Source organism: Morone saxatilis, unplaced genomic scaffold, assembly GCF_004916995.1.
Source record: "Morone saxatilis isolate NCDOM2014 unplaced genomic scaffold, NCSU_SB_2.0 Contig17, whole genome shotgun sequence".
NCBI classification, from domain to species: domain Eukaryota; kingdom Metazoa; phylum Chordata; class Actinopteri; family Moronidae; genus Morone; species Morone saxatilis.
In genome coordinates this window covers 18,437,171-18,454,080 of record NW_023339729.1, presented here as the reverse complement: position 1 = coordinate 18,454,080, position 16,910 = coordinate 18,437,171, and the positions used below count along the sequence as shown (strand labels likewise).

General features: G+C 40.3%; 2 protein-coding genes across 3 annotated transcripts in view; one reads left to right on the top strand and one right to left on the bottom strand.

Annotated features, from left to right (window-relative positions):
* Positions 1-1,716: 1,716 nt before the first annotated feature.
* Positions 1,717-7,168, top strand: ppa2 (inorganic pyrophosphatase 2). Its single transcript, XM_035660321.1, has 12 exons — positions 1,717-1,981; positions 3,053-3,117; positions 3,211-3,255; positions 3,362-3,415; positions 3,750-3,869; positions 4,121-4,207; positions 4,357-4,483; positions 5,121-5,248; positions 5,395-5,480; positions 5,597-5,666; positions 5,774-5,813; positions 5,917-7,168. The coding sequence occupies exons 1-12, from the start codon at positions 1,789-1,791 to the stop codon at positions 5,937-5,939; spliced, it is 1,038 nt and encodes a 345-aa protein (XP_035516214.1). The 5' UTR covers positions 1,717-1,788; the 3' UTR covers positions 5,940-7,168.
* Positions 6,584-16,910, bottom strand: part of tet2 (tet methylcytosine dioxygenase 2) — a 29,886-nt gene continuing 19,559 nt past the window's right edge. For both annotated transcript variants that reach the window (XM_035660318.1, XM_035660319.1), the window contains exons 2-10: positions 13,369-16,355; positions 13,199-13,289; positions 12,993-13,086; positions 12,696-12,904; positions 12,260-12,410; positions 12,076-12,165; positions 11,604-11,741; positions 11,026-11,380; positions 6,584-10,846 (exon numbers count right to left, since the gene is read on the bottom strand). In XM_035660318.1, coding sequence (XP_035516211.1) covers positions 9,477-10,846; positions 11,026-11,380; positions 11,604-11,741; positions 12,076-12,165; positions 12,260-12,410; positions 12,696-12,904; positions 12,993-13,086; positions 13,199-13,289; positions 13,369-16,315 — 5,445 coding nt within the window. In that variant the 5' untranslated portion in view covers positions 16,316-16,355 and the 3' untranslated portion in view covers positions 6,584-9,476. The remainder of the gene's footprint in view (positions 10,847-11,025; positions 11,381-11,603; positions 11,742-12,075; positions 12,166-12,259; positions 12,411-12,695; positions 12,905-12,992; positions 13,087-13,198; positions 13,290-13,368; positions 16,356-16,910) is intronic.

Genomic DNA, 16,910 nt, shown 5'->3' with positions numbered 1-16,910 from the left:
CAGATTTTTACTGCTGGCCACTTGGGCACCATCACTGCAAGAGTCATGGTTGAGGGCTTGGCTTATGGGCACCGACAGAAACTGAAGGAAGAGACACTCTTCTCATTTGGCTCCTGATTCAGACTTTCCAAATCAGTACTGACTGAATGGACATTTTAGCCATATGAATCTCTCACAACATCCCAGGTCACCTCCCATCATCATTATCATGTTAAGTTAAAGTATTTTGACCTTGCCACCACTGCCCAACTTAAAGGTTTAAAGCAGCTTTTCTTGAAGCACCCGAAGTATTTTGTGCTTGGCAGAATAAAAGCCCTTTGGCAAGTGCATCAAAGGCAAGCACGCAATTTAAGATTTTAATAAACCAGTTTTTTATGGGTGCCGATATGGAATTTGTTTGAACAGAGACCAGCCTATACAACAGTAAAAGAGACATATCAAGGTGACTGGGTTGGGTGTTTGTTCAGTGCACAATGGATACATATGGACTTTGATCTCATGATGTATTGTGGAGACTACCAGCATATAATGCATTAACTTACAGGTTATAAAAACAAAAGCAGGGGGACATTAAATCAAGAGCTATAGGGACATATTTGTTCTAATCAATGGAGGCCAAAGTGGCTCAGAAAGGATGAGATAATACAAAATTTTCTAAATATAACATGCATTGAATATGGAAGAATATATTGTAAAATCCTGGTGTGCATTAGCCTGAAGTTAATGACAATGACAATGACAATCAATTTCTTGCTTCAGCTTCAACTGATGGTAACTAATACCGCTCTTACTATATTATCACGTTTTTGTTAGCTGTTTCATGAAAAGACCAAAAAGGTAAAGATAAAATAGAGATCATAATTAATCCATCTATCCATATCAGCCATGCATCATCAATTAAATAGGCTACTATGTTTTTCCTATCGGTCAGAGACATCTGCCATTCCTTGGACAAAGACACTAGTTTGCCAAGATATTAATAATGTGACCTGTCAAGCAAATGTCCTTGTGTTTTGTGTTGTGTGTTTTGGGAGGACTGATAGGCTAGGTGGCAGTAAAATGAAGCTACTACAATAACCAAAAGCATGCAATGGAAGAATTGTGAAGTAATTATGTAAGAAAGAGTTCACTTCCGGTTGCAACCATTTTATCATCAAAATAAAAGTGCAATGATGACGAACAAGCAGATATGTGGCCTGTTGAGGTCCAGTGACACTTAACAAAATCTGTTCAATTATATATTCAAATGATGCATAATCATAATAAATCAGTTTTGGTGACTCTCCTGATCTTAGTTGTAAGCCTGGCCTACGCCATAGGCCCATGAAACGTTTTATGGACATTTATGAGCCAGAAATGAACCCTCTCTTTTTTTAATTTAGCCCAGGAGCTTTTTTTTTTATAGCGTCACACTCATATGATATATATATATATGATGCACATATGATACTGGCATATTGCATTTTCTAACTACCTTGATGCTACCAAGAGGACACACCCTTTTTAGTTTGTTTTTTGACCCAATGGCTTTCTCTCAGATTTTTCATTTGAACTAAAAGGAGCAAAATGTAGTAGTAGATAGCCATGAAAATCATATTTCCCAGAGGATACATTTCACACTCATTCAGATTATGTTTCCCCCCTTTTTGTGGCCTCTGTGAATCCTTTTATTTTGAAAAACCCTGACCGGAACGTTTATCTCCACTGTGGCGGGTTTCGCTCACTGGCCCGGATGTGGGGGAGGTGGAGAACGGGAAGCAGGGACCGAGAGGAGAAGAAGTGTGTATAATGAGCCCGCTGCTGCAGCGCTGCTCGCTCGGCTGCCTGGTGACAGCTTTCGGCTCATTTTCCGCTTCCCGAAACAAACTCGTCACACAAGCAGCAGCAGCGGCGCCTCGTCTGTATTACTCGAGAAAAACGATGCACTATCAGACGGAGGAGAGAGGACGCCCCCATTCTCCCGACTACCGGATTTATTTTAGTAAGTTTATCACCGGCACCGTGGCAGACACCATGAGTGTCCAGTGAGTGCAGCAGTTTGGTACCAGCGCCTGGTGACCACACTGTCGACCAGCAGGTCAAGGTAAACGTTTGACCTTTGAGTTGCAAGGTGCGAGGGTTTTCTTGGCGTGTGGCACTCATAGCGTTTAGCTTTCGAGTCAAACCCCCGCCTATGTTAGCCCCCCGGTCTCCATTAAGCTGAAATACATCATAAGCAGAAAGAGCATATTTCCTTGTGTATCCTCGCGTGGTGTTACTTCCTGTTGGGCGGTCACGTGGACCTTTTTATGAAATCATAAAGTGGTGTTGTAAAATTCAGACCCACACATCAGGTGAAGTTCCACTCATTAAGTTGTGATACAGGTTTGATCACTTTTATGTATTTATAATAAACTAATACATACATTTAATTCATTATTATTTGGTCTTCCCTAACTAATGGTGGACAATGATGCGTCACTTGTAGAATATCTATGTGTAACAATATTAGCCTTATAAAATATCACAATATTCTCTTTAATATGGGTAATATGACTGTATTTTGATTATGGCTTCAGGTGTTTTCATACAGCTTTGATATAAATTAAAGAAAACTTCAGTAACATTGGTAGTGTAGATGATGTCCAGTATGACCAATAACTCATTTTTGTACAATCTAATGAACCCCCAAATTAACTATACAAGTTGTAACTGACAGTGGAAAAACTACACCTGTAACTCGCCATGAAATTAAATATTAAACAAAAATATATTAAACTTTCTGAGTTTTTTTCTGGAGATTTTCAACTGGATACCAGAGTGGATGGAATTAGTTCATTTGTCATAGCGAAAGCTCAATGTCCGTATCAGTCTGAACTATCTCAGTGTCAACTGAGCAAACGCTTTCTGCCAAAGAAGACAGGGAGAAGCTTGTAAGTAACCTTGAGTCCCCATTTATGTATGTATTATAATTATTTTATGTACAAAAAAAAAAAACGTCTTCTTGGAATTCATTGACACAATTATACGTGAGAAGGTTTTATTTTCTAACCAATTTTTTGTTTTTTCTTAGAAACATCCCAAGGAAAATACATTTCACCATTCCATGACATTCCACTTGTAGCGGAGACAGAGCAGGTAACAATTTGATAGTTGATAGTTAGTTTCTGTTGGATTAATACTGCATAAAGACTTTTTAGCTTAAAATGTATAATGTATTCTTTTCAACAGGGCAATGATGTGCCAGCTAAAAAACCCAAGAAGAATGAGAGTGAGGTACTGTCAAATTCTAATATTTCCTATCCGTTTTACCACCCCCCAAAAAACATTTACCCCAGCACACACACGGTATATAGCTTTATTCTCTGTACTGTACTTTCAGGTGCTCTTTAACATGGTTGTGGAGGTACCTCGATGGTCAAATGCTAAAATGGAGGTAAGAAGGCTATAGATACAGTACCTCACATTAAAAAAAAAATAAGATCTGATTAGTACACTTGACAATGGCTGAGATTGAAATGCTTAAGTAAGTACACTGCAGGTAACTTAAGAAATTAAGTGCTTGACTGAAAAGTCTCCAATAGCCTTCTCTGGAGTTAGCATAGCAGTAGCCTGAAGCCACTGTTATTTAGCTAGCATAGCAATAGCCAGAAGGCGAGGTGTTGAGTATTGGTGACATAAGAGAAATCAAATATTCTTAAAACACTTGCAAAAGCAAGCACTCACACATAAATACATACACGTACCCTCACACGTGCTTCGATTTCCAGATTGCAACAAAGGAACCGCTGAACCCGATCAAACAAGACGTAAAGAAAGGAAAGCTCCGGTATGTTGCCAACATATTTCCCCATAAAGGTTACATTTGGAATTATGGGGCACTCCCACAGGTGAGGACAATGCACACTTTGCAGGGTCTGGGTTGCATGAGAAGTTGAGTCAATAAAATTGTTTCGTGAGACGTCCACCATCTTCATGCTTTATTGATTTTGATCCTAGTCGGTTGCTGACAAATAACAATACTGCAATTTCAACACCCACTGTCTTTATGCCCATGAGTGCATTTTATATTTATTTATTTTGTCAGTTAAAAATGTTTGCTTGAAAAATTCTCACATTTGTGAACTGTTGCTTGGAAAAGACATGGGAGGACCCAGACCACACAGACAAAGAGACAAAGTGTTGTGGTGATAATGATCCTATTGACGTCTGTGAGATCGGCACCCAGGTAAGAGATATATGTAAATTATATAATAGTATATTATCCTATATAATAAGATGTCTTTTGCTCACTTTATATACACTTTTCAAAGATAACTTGATTGTGTGGTTGATTGATTTGCCGGTTTATTTGTAATTTGTTGTTCTGTTCTTCAGGTGTGCCTTCCAGGTCAGGTGATCCAAGTGAAAGTGCTTGGAATCTTGGCCATGATTGATGAAGGGGAAATGGACTGGAAGGTCATTGCCATCAATGCTGAGGATCCAGATGCCAAAAATCTGAATAGTGCGTGTTTTCCACAGATTACATCAACGATCATCATTTAGAAACTGCCTTACACTGATCCTGAGGAAATCTAGTCCAGGAAACCTGTCATGATCATAAGTCATGGAAATTAGGATTTTATCTAGAATCAAATGTAAAGTATGATTGGTATTAATGCATTACTTTTTTTAGATTAGCTGCCCAAATAATCTCCAGAACATGTCAGATCTGCATTTGACCACATACTATAAATATTAATATATATATAGATATTAATGTACCTGCAAGTGATTGAATTTGGTAATAAATATTTGCAGAAATCCTGACTTCCAGGGAAGTTTGGCAACACACTGAATAACTTCAGACTAGCTGTGTAGTTAAAACACTAAACTAGAACATACCCTACTGAGTTTGTATTGTCAACATAGTTTTGTTTACATTCAATTTTTTAATACACAACATGTGTATCCTTAAGGCCTAACAAACATGTTTAAGGCTTTTTTTTAAAATACTCTACACATTTGCAAAACCAATTTCTCTATATTTTTAAGCCTGTATTGTATACATCAGCTACAACCTTCTAATTCATGCCAGGTCAGATAAGGTGCAAATTGGTCCATTGTTCTTGTTCTGATGAATGAGTTTGTGTTCTCCTCAGGCATAGAGGATGTCCGCAAGAGCAGGCCTGGTCATTTAGAGGCCACGGTCGACTGGTTTAGGAAATATAAAGTGCCTGATGGAAAGCCTGAGAACCAGTTTGGATTCAATGGACAATTCAAAGACAAGGTACTGAGACCTTTGTAACACAGTAGATAAGACATGACAGTTTGTGTACTAGGGGTTGCAGTCCACTGAATGGGTGTAAATGGATTTCTCCAAAGGAATCCAAATGATGTATTTTTCTCTGTTTTTTTTTTTTGTCCTTTTTCTAGGACTTTGCTGTTGAGATCATTAAGTCTACCCATGAGCACTGGAGGGCACTAGTGCAGAAGCAGACAAATAGTGGAGGGATCGCATGGTAAGTTTGTGGAGGTAGTGTAACCCCTGCAGTGTGCATGTGTGTGATGTACATGTATAATTGGCTATGTAAGTATAATGAACACTGAACTGAACAATTTTTTCTTTTTTGTTTAGCAAAAATATCTCCTGCTGTGAGAGCCCTTTCAAATGCAGTGCAGATGAGGCCAGAGACGTGGTCAAATCGGTGAGAACTTCCATTATGCTGTTTCAAAAGGATGATAGAAAACACAACAACAGCAGACAAAAACTATTAGGGTTAGGTTTGGTAATTGTCATCATTTTACACTGCAGGCCCCAGCATTTGGCAGCGCCCATCCTGTGTCTCCAGAAGGTAAGTAAATATTCAGATATCTGCTCTAAATTTGGCTTATTTTGTGGTGTTATATGTTCCAACACTTATATTTTAATGTGGTTCTTAATCTTCTCTTACACAGTGGATAAGTGGCATTTTGTCTGACAGTATATGGAGACCAACAAAATGCTGAACATCATATGAAGAAACGGCATCTTTTGTATGATGCTGGATTTATTTTTGGTAAGAACTCATTCTCAGATGTAAAAAGTGTCATCTATATTTACCATCCAATAATTTGTTGAAAAAAGAAACTGTTAATAGCCATACACTGAAAATATGAGCTGGTGAAAATCTGTACTTTCATAATGCTGCATACAGAACCAGAAGTGAGATGTCTTTTTCTGTGCCATGTTGGACTCCAGATCGATTTATTGTTGGAAACACCAATTCTAATGTAGATGTTAATCACAGAAAGAATTGGTCTCCTTTCTATTGAATTGTAAATTATGTTGTATGTGTACTGCAGTATTTTTGTGGCAAGGTCCAACCTTGTATAAGACTGAAAGTTATGACAATATGCTTTAAGTTGTTTTTTAGACTGTAATCAGTTTTGTTATTATAACCACAAACACAACACAATTTGGATGTAACAAGTAAAAAATACCTGGGTTAATTAAAAAACTAAGGCTTGAACATGACATGATCTCTTTCCAGTTTCATCTGTAGTTCCACATTTAAAAACTTAAACATGTTGACAATAATGCAAAGACTTTAGATAGTAGTATTAACTTGGAGTAACAAATCAATTTGCTTTAAATAAATATAAATTTTATTAAAAAAAACACCCACATCTCAGCAATATCAGGAATGATATAATAAACAGCTTTCAAATAAACTGCATTCAGTACATTACAATACTTACAGTATTAATACCCATCCTTAATTCCATTCTTTGTAGCATACCAAACTTCAGGAGAACAAGGGAAGCCTTAAAAAATAAAATGACAGGCAAAAAGTTGCACATTTTTTTTTTAAACCTTTAGTGTCTAACTGCAAAAAGACCAAGTGTGTATCAACTGCTAGCTTAACCTTTGAGCTAGTTAAGCTCAAAAAGTCATTCAAGTAATGTTGATTCACTCAGAAACACTCTGAAGCATCTTCAAGTATGGCTATGCTTTTAACCCGCTATATCTTAGATACCTCGGCTTTCTTAACCACAACCTGCTACTGTAGCTGGGTCCTGTACAACGAAATTCAACATTTTTTTTTTTTTTGTAAATTTATTTTACAAAACTGGAACAGTTAAAGAAAACTAAAACTTCTAATGTCTGAGAGAACTGGATACTATAACTGTAAACATTGCTGTGACAGTGAGCATAAATTTACAAAGACTTCCTGGATAATCTAACCATGATCATTCTTTTAACCTGAAAGAGCCAAAAGGATATTTAAAGATATGAGGAGGATTGCTGATAGAGGAGCTGTGGGTCAATTTGACAGAACAAGATGAACCTACATCAAAATCAAAGAATGAGTTGTGTTTCTGCAATACAGGTTCTTGGTATGTACAATGTGACATAATTTATTTATTTTTAACACATTTACAATCTGTTTTAAATAAAACGTTTTGTAATTCTTTATTACATATTTTTTTCCTGAAAAAGAAATGAAGTGCTTTCAGAAAATGAATATGTTGAAGAGTGGGGTAAGTTGTTATTTTAACAAGACAGTCATTCCATTATATATCGCATTAATTCAATCAAATAGACAGGGAAAGGAAATCATTATACAATTGCTTAGTGGTTATAAATAAATTTAACTATACACAAGCACAAAGATGTGCAACTACGTTAATTACTGCCCTGGTCTTGCCTCATAGCAAAAGCAAATACATTGCTTTTTATTTAGTCAATATCATACTTTCCCTTTAGTCAACTCAGTGCATATATGTTCAAATTACTTTTAAAAGGTTACCACCATCCTGCTAGCTAAAATATAAGTAAAAAAAAAATTGCAGGAAAGCGTCTTTTTCCTCAAAATAATTTTTGTCTGTCTGAAGTGTAGCATTAGATTCAGGGTGCAATGGCAAGTACCTGAATGAGAAAAGGACAAGATGAATACAGGTGATGAAGATGTACACAAAATTGAAATTGACATTGAAAATGTCCCTGATTTTACAGTAACATCAAAAATTTAAGTTCAAGTAATACTTTCTACCAGATTGATAAAAAAGTAAGAAATGAACTTGTATGCCTTTTGGTGGCCTGAAGTTGAACTGTTATTGACATTTTGAAAGTAATATACAACGGAAGAAAGAAAAATATGTTATAAATCCTATTGCCAAACTAGTTTTGAGGTATATGGCAGGTTTGTACTGTACATTATTTAAAAAGCCTTCTCACTGCCCAAGGAGTCTCACATTGTATGTTTCTAGTAGGTTGAATAGCACCTCATGATATAAAATCAGTTGAAACCCAAAGAAATACAATGAAATAGGCTGTTAACATTCTTTACAACACAAAATCTATAACAGCAATTCCAAAAAGTGAAATTAACTTACTGTACAAATCTCACCTGTTTATCTTACAGTTAGATTGCAATAATTAAAGACCCCACAGCAAGCCAGCTGCCCTCTGAAACTGGCGCTGAGCTTACCCTGTTTCATGTTCCTCAGTGTATAAAAAGCACATTTACTAAGCACCACAGACATAAAACTACATATAATATTCACAGTCCAGGTTTGTTCAATGAACCTAAGGTAAGGAACATTAAAAACAGTTGCTGACAACAAAGTAAACCTGGAATAAACTAAAATAACACCAACATGTAGATTTCATTTCCTCAAAATGTTAAAAATGCACCATTAGAACGGCTCAATTTACAGTATAAATGACATACATGTAGGAAAGTGAAAGCACCAACACAATGACAGTTTTAAAAAATTGTTTTGCATGAACTCAAAACAGTTCCATGGATTGTTGTACAACCCTCTGTTAAAAATTCATCAGTTTAATTTAGGTGATGCTTAAAAAATAATTACTCAGTGTAGCAATGCTGTATAACTAGATTTTATGATTTAAAGGTATCCCCAAAACATTTAATTCTCATTATCAAAAAGTGCTACCTGAAACACTGACTTGCCAAAAACCATTATGATGCTGATGATTTGACAGTGGGATGAAATTTTCAGTGTCCTGTTGACATAAGTTGTTGAGTGTCACTCGTAGAGTGTGTTCTGGCTATAGTGTGAAGGCATTTGAATTAAAACAAATTGTAATAAGCACACACTGTAGCACCGTGAATGTTGCCATTTACAAAGTCAGTGTTTTATGCCAAGATGACATCTCCAAAATTTTGTAAGAAAAATAAAGCCACCAAAAATGAAACTTTGTTTCCATTAAAAATAGGTCCTTATGTATCAGACTGAAAGCACCAGAGATCTTGACAGTGTGTATCTTGCCAGAGTTGCTCAACAAAAATAAATACATCCTTAGTAAGGTCAACTAGTAAAGCTTGATTGTTAAAGAGGTGAAAAACCTGATGTGAAAGGTGATTTACATCTCATCTGATCACAGTTTCCTTTTTCTATGCAACACTGTTGCTAACCTTATGGATAAGGAGTGTTCAGATGAGGTCAGTGGTGCTTGTGATCTTTGTCATAAATAAAGCACCTTTAATTGACTTCTTCATGAATGTTTTCTACACAAACTGACTGTAAGGCCCCGTGACCTTGGTGAAAGCATACGGAGATGTACTGACATATGTGTTTGTTGTGCACGACAAGGACCCCTCCATTAGTGCCTGGATAAAACGCTTGTAAGGAGGCTCCCCGGTGGTTTCTGATGACTCTGAATGCTCACGCTTCACCCCCTTCTTGCCCTTGCTAGGTGTCCCCTCACCGCCATTCCTCTCTGCATCCTCTTCCTTCTCTCGAGCCTTCTCTGCCATTTTGGCCTCCCACAGTGCCAAGCCATGCTTGGCTTCGTTCATATTTTTGTGCTGGTAAAAGACCAAGGAGATGCGTGTGGGGTGGTTGCGGTCTGGGTTTTTAAGGGGTGTTGTGGCGTGAAGCTCCCGTTTTGCACACTCAATGAGGACTGAGCCGTGGCTCGGTGCCACTGCCACACCACCAATGTCAGGGTCCAAGAAGTTGTGCTCATTGTCTGACCACATCTCAGGCTTTTGTGGTGTTGTGGGTGTCTGTGGTGTTCCAGGCTCCTGCTTAATACTGGGCCCCATGAGGCTCCCATTAGGCAGACCTAACCCTGACTGTGTTTCAGGGTTTAAACACCCACCACTTAACTGAGCAGAAAGCATCTGTGGGCGAGGCATGCCCATCTCAGTCTTTATTTGCATATGGAAAGGATCTTGGCCTGGGGGTAAGATTTGAGGGCCCCGAGATAGGTATGGGTTTGGGTATCCTTCAAGCTGATTGCCTTTACTCACAGCAGCTGTATATTCTAGACCTCCATGGGCTGAGGGTGCTCTTGAGAGTGGGTCCATGAATTGTGGATCTGAGGCTCCATTTAGACCATAAGGGGAATAAGGTCTCATGGGATGAACTGGCCTCATACTGCAAGCATTGTAACCATTGACCTGTATACCTGGCTCACCATACCTTGGTGGATAATTGACCCCATAGCGTTGATGTAGGCCGTACTGCTGCTCTGAGTAAAGCGCTGGCCGCTGTTGTCGATACATTTCCAAGTGCTTTGGGTTTGAAGCATAGTATGCATGGTAGTTGTCAAGGGGCATACCTCCGTTACATTGATAACCAGGGTATGGACGATTTGATCCATTGATGTAAGAGTTTGGTACATGAAGCGGGGAGGGGTAAGGGCTGGCTGGTGTTGGTGGCTGAGGTGCATACATGCTGCCGGGCTTGGAAGTGCTTGGAAAAGACCCAGGGTGGTTGTGGAACCTGGGGTAGCCAGCCGCATTTGTTGAGCCAGGATATGGGGGAAGAATGCTCTGGTGCTGTTGTTGCTGTAGCTGCTGATGATGGGCCCCAAGGGGGTGTGTTGGCTGACCTGACTGTAGGGTTGCTCCCAAAGCACCATGAATAAGTCCTAGAAAACAAAAAGCCCAACAGATAAAGGCCTAAGCAGTGAAGAAATTACACTTTTTGTCAATTTATTGCTGTTTGGCTTTTCAGTGTTAATTTAATATGTTAGGAACTTGTCCCTACAAAGACATGCAATATTTAAGATACAATTAATGACATTTGTCAGAGTAAATGTTACTTTACCTGCCATAGGAGTGCTCTGAGCCGTATTCTCATAAGTGCCAGCTTTTGACTTGGCCAGGAGGGCCTTCTCTGCCTTATCATTAGCGCTATCCAGCATGGCATTCTTGTTGGCAGCTGCCTTCTTAGCATCAAGCTTTTTTTGCCGACAAGACTTGGCAGGTTCTGCAAGCATGCGCACCTGACGGCGGAAGGCACTGAGGACTTGGATGGCGCCTGACTTAATTTTCTCCTGCTGACCCTCCTCACTGCCAAATTCATCAGTGCTGGAAGCCTTATAAAGAGGCAGTACATGGAGCTGCTCATCCTCGGGTATCTTTCCAATCTCTCGGTTATCCTCCCTTGTTAATGTACACACCTGGAAAAAGAGAGTGAGTTCAATATTTTTGGTTTGGTATTTCACGGATATTAAATAACAAGTTAAATAACAAGTTTGATTATTATTCACATATATGATTTGAAGCCATGCTTCGATGAGACATTTGAAGGCATGGCTTGATGTGCAGTTTGAGTCTCTGTATCTATTCCTCAAACAAATACAACATACTTAGAAAGATACACATTTCCCAAATTCTTCTTACCACAGTGCTGCCACCCTGCATGTTGTGGAGGTCTCTGTGAGCGTGGGCACAGAAGTCCAGACAAGCAGTGACCCCAGAGAAGGGACGGCCATCCTTGAGTCCCAGACGGCAATCTGGTGCCCTGTGTTCATGTTCTACCTGTGTCCAGAAATAACAGGAGGTAAATATGGATAGGATATTAAGAGTTTCTGAATAAAGTCATTAGGAAATCTTTACAAAACTACATGTAGACACTTTAAGAAATACCCATGCACAGTGTAAGGTTTGACCTGTATGCAAGTTGCATCACTCACATGTTATAAATGCACATGTCACTTAAAACCATGGTTGGTTTAGATTTGGTCTGAAAATCAACTATACTTTTGAGAAACAGGACATTTTCATATATTTTGAATAATAATAAATCATGAATTATTGTTATTACTGTTGTAGATGTGGCAATGCAAGCAGTGCAATGCCCGTATTTACTTACTTGGTTTCCATAAGCTTCAGGTGCCAAAGTTTTATATAAGGGACCCAATAAGGTTGCCAGATTTTGAAAGTTGTGCTCAATTTTCTCTTCCTGAAAGACAAAACATGGCAATGTTAATTAGGAGGTTATGTTAAGGTAACCATGATGCACACTTGAATTTATAGTTTTAATCTACATTAAATACCTCTTTAACATCATCTCCTAGTAACTTGAATTTTCTTGGTATTTTGCTTCGGGCAAATTTGCAGCCATTGTAGTACATGCTCCAGGAGCAGCCAAAGGAGAAAGATGCTCCACATGCTTCAGACTCTAACCCCTGGCATGCACAGGTCCTCCTGAAAGGGGGTATGAAAAATTTAATTAGCACAAAACAAAAGCAATAACTACATTTTCCCTTTACGCATACAAAATAAGGACCAAGAATCAAATACTTATACAGTATGCATGATACTAATACACGATACGCTTGAAAACGGCATATTTGGAAAAGAAGGCAACATTGACTTAAAATCTCTTGTATGATAAAAACACTCAAACAGTGTGATCATCTTATCTTTCACCAAACACAGACTACTGTTTCCCACTTGGGCAGATTTGAGTTCTGTAGTGCCGTCACTTACTCCTCATTAAGAGCACAGCGTCTCTGGGTGAGGGCTCCATGCTTTCTTAGGGTTTCACTTAGCTCGAGGTAGAGGCGGTCAGCCAGGCTGGGCAGGATGCCCTCCCAGACCAGAATTACCACAATGATGCAGGCTGTTTTACATGTGTGACCAGTACGTTCCCGCACCAACACCAGTAGCTTTTCTTCTACACCGGATCGACGAATAACCTTAAACATGACAGGTACAGGCATTTGGTCACATGCAGATATTTGAGGAAATTCCAAGGACTATTGGTTTTAAAAAAAATATTCTTACCCATTTAGCTATGGGGCACCCCTGTGTACTTTTCCCTTCCTTTCCTGTGTATATTACTTTCTCAATCCTGATGGCATGACCAGTTAGACCAGACCTTCAAAATAGAATAGAGGCATTAAAGTAAACACAAGAAAAAAGTAAACAGTGGGCTATGTAACACAGTCCATGTTTTAAGTATTTTTTCAGAAGTGGAATTTGTGTCTAACCTTTTCTCCATCGCCTCCCGTATACCTGCAACATTAGGCGCTGACCCCAAGTGAGTGTAGTATGGGCCTTCATCCTTCTCACTGATTTGTTCTAAATAGCATAGAGCATACATTAATATTAACACACAAACTGATCAATCATGTTTCAGAATTCATGTTTTGAGACTCACCAACACAGTGGCAGGATGCAATGTCATATTGTGTTTTCATGGGGGTGTCCAATAGATTCTTTATAGGTGTATCCAATAGCTTCATAGGAGACTCCATAAAGCTTTGTAGGAGGTGTTCCTTCTTAGGGGTGGAATCAGGTGGTCTTTTTAGAGCAACATTTGCTGAGGCAGCTGCTGATGATTCCACTCCACCCAGTTCAGTGTTGGTTGACAGGATTGTGACAGGCCCAGAAGATTCCACCTTGACTTTATTTGATGAATTAAGGACAAGAGATTTCTTCTCAAATACAGGTGAAAGCTGGTACTGCCGCAGGCTTTGTTCCATAGAGGCCAAGATGCTCCCTTGCTTCTTGTTTTGCTCGCACAGGGATTGTTGATTCTCTTGCTTGACTTGCATTCCACCTATGCCTGCCTCTTGCATCTGTAACAGTTGCTCCTGCTGTTGTGAACCAGGCAGCTCAAATCTGGGTCCGTTTTCCATTTTCACAGCTCTCAAGCCATGTTTGGGCTCACTGATGCTCTGAGTGGGATGAGAAGGGCCCTGGCGCTCCTGCTTTTGTAACAGATGCATACGCAGGGCTGCATGCCTTTGAAAGTCTCCATGGGTACTCAGAGGTCCCAGAGGTAGTTGAGGTCCCCTTTGGAACTGAGCACATGATATTTTCAGCTGCTGTTCAGCTTTCGGATACATCTGTGTTGATACCTGTTGGTTTAGCACACCTTGTTGTAAGTGAGGTTGTGACTGTGTAGAGGTCTGGGAGATTTCTGCATGGTTTGGCTGGTGGCAGTGGTTGTTAGGCCGCTGTGGTTGAAATTGCTTGAGGTTACTGGTGCCTGAGTTTGGTGGATACTGCCTTTGATGTTGTTGTAGTTGTTGCATCTCTGTTGTGTTATTGTAACTGAATGTTGCATGGTCGCTATGCTGGATATGTTGGTGGTTGGACTGAGCAGAATTGTTTCTAAGAGGCTGGTTAGGTTGAAGCTGCTGCTGACCTGGCTGAGGCTGACTGCGAGGTCTGTAATTGGGAGACTTGAGTTGCTGTCCTTCAAATTGTGGTGGGTGGGACAGTGGACGTTGAAGTTGACAGTGCTGTTGTTGCTGCTGTTGCTGTGTTCCAAATCCAGGTGACAGTATATCCTGCAGGTCAGGGTCTTCACATAAGTGCTCTGACTGCATCTGGGTGTGGTAGCGGCTATCTGCCTGCTGACTTTGGGGGAAATTACACTGCTCAGGCATTTTCTGGGGTAGAGGCTGATGCATTTGTGGTGCTTTAGAATTTGATTGCTGCCACTCAGGGGCAGTGTTGTGCTGGGCTGGAGCACAGTGCGTTTGGGCTGGGAGACAATCCCGCTGTTGCTGCTGGAAGCTGTTAGACCCCTGGCTGCTGTCTGTGAAAACTGCCTGTGTCTGGAATCTTTGCGCTGGATTTGGCTCCAACATCTGGCAGTGAACCTGGGGGTTTGCTGTCTGCTGTTCTGACTGAGGCTTAGCAGGGAAGCCCCTCCACATGTCCTGCTCTTGTGCCTGGGATGACTGACCACTTGCTGGTTGCTGCTGGGAATGTGAAGAGTTCAGCTCTATCCAGCCTCTCTGTTGGGGAGTCGAACATGATAAATTGGCTCTCTGCTGAGACGTGTTCTCCATCCCATTTTCTAATCCAGCAATATGTGACTGCTGGCGGCTGGGCCCCATGGATCCTGTGTTGTCAGCTCCACGTGCGTTTCCAGCATTTTGCTTTACGGTCTGGGGTTGAATCCCATATTGGTGGCCCCTGTCAGTGCCATGATGCTGATGATTACCAGATCTGGGTTCCTCACTTTGCCCCATCTTCTGTAATCCAGAGTTGGAAAATGATCCATATCCACTTGCCTCTGCTTCTTGTAGAGGAGTATTTCGCTCCAGAAAAGAGTTCTGGTTAAACTCCTGGTTGGCTTTCACATATATACCTTGAGGATGTCTGTCATCTGGATAACACCGTGGGCCATTTTGATGTTGTGAGCTATTGGCAGTATTTGCAGGTGGCATAATGCCAGGCAGCTGACCTAGAGACAGCTCCTGACCAGAGTAAGATGGTGGCCGCTGCTGATGCTGCTGCTGCTGTTGTTGCTGCTGGTGGTCTGCTTCAAAATTGTTGGAGTATCCATTCACTACGTAGTTGACAGAGTTATAATTGTTGCCTCCTTCAACATTGCCTGATGCACCAGGCTGCTGTTGCTGCGAGTCAGCTATCTGAGCTGAAGAGGGGGGTTGAGCACCTTCACTGGGAAGCTTATTTGCAAGTGAACCATTGACAGCATCTAGCTGTGACCCAGATGTTTGTGGTTCAATTAATACTTGCTCAGGATAGTACTGAGACAAAGTTTTCTGTAAAAGATCACCCGAAGTGCTTTCTATGGTTGAGTGGGGTGATCCAGCACCGTTTGGAATTGAAACTTGTTTATTCCTTGGTAGACCGAAAATATCCCCATTAGAAAAATTACAGTTCCTCTTATCTAATTTAATCTCTGTCTGTGGGGTATTGCATTCAAATTCTGTTGCCTTTGTCAACTCAGGAAAGTTGTCTACCAAACTGGAGCTCATGTCATCGTTTCCTTTAATATCAGAATCTACTTTAAGTTTCTTGGGCTGGTGAGCCAGCAAGGACTGCTCAGTGAGTGCATTCTTCAATTCTCCATTCATCAATTCTCCATTCATCATGTAGGATCCTTGATCGAACAGTCCTTGTACTGAAGCAGGGCTGTTGCAGTTCTCCCTGTGCCTCTTTATGGAGTTGGCACCTGTGCTGGGCTTGTAATGGTTCCAGTTTGCATCCCCAGTGATCTGCAGAGAATCTTCTTCTGAAGACTGGCCTCCATTCTGGAGTTTGCGAGAGATGTTGTGAGATGTGCCAAATTGTGCTAATATCAGACTTTCTTCCGTCTCATGTCTGGCCTGTTCTGTTTCCATCTGGCCTGCTCAGAGTCCATCCACAGGGCTGCCCTCTGTCCTGCAAGGCAGAAAGTGGGAGAGAAATATGAGGTTACATCATTGTTTAAGCAGAGTTATATCTTCAAACACAATACTATGAACTGTGTCATACTAACTGCTGTGAAGGTGCATTGGGATCAGGTCATGCATGTGGCATCAATTGGATTATAGTGTAAAAGCAAACGTGTCCCTGATTCTGGAGGCTGTTGGATCGTAAGGCTGAACTGAAAACTTTTCTGATCTGAAATAATAAGATAATTGTTTTTCTGTGAAACTGTTTAAGCTAGGCTAGCACTTCTAGTCATTTAATCCCAAACTATACTGTTTTCACTACTGTCAAAGATCCTCTGCTAACATCTAACTTAAATACTAAACTAGAGGCTTAGGTCTGAATATGGCCTTAGTGAGGGTAAGGTCAGTAGAGTGATGTGTTAGCACTTGGCAGTGAATGTGTATGAGCTGGTAACACAATCCTGTCATAGAATTAGATTCACCTTCCATGATCTCAACCCTCAATCACCTAAAAGCCAAATAGCAAAGTAGACTATGTCAGCTGACAGTGGGCTGTCACCAT

Bases quoted from the DNA above. Each gene is read 5' to 3' on its own strand.
- ppa2 (XM_035660321.1), top strand. From the start codon at position 1,789: ATGAGCCCGCTGCTGCAGCGCTGCTCGCTCGGCTGCCTGGTGACAGCT. The intron at 1,982-3,052 runs GTAAGTTTATCA...GTTTTTTCTTAG, and splicing joins CGACTACCGGATTTATTTTA to AAACATCCCAAGGAAAATAC. The intron at 4,208-4,356 runs GTAAGAGATATA...TCTGTTCTTCAG, and splicing joins TCTGTGAGATCGGCACCCAG to GTGTGCCTTCCAGGTCAGGT.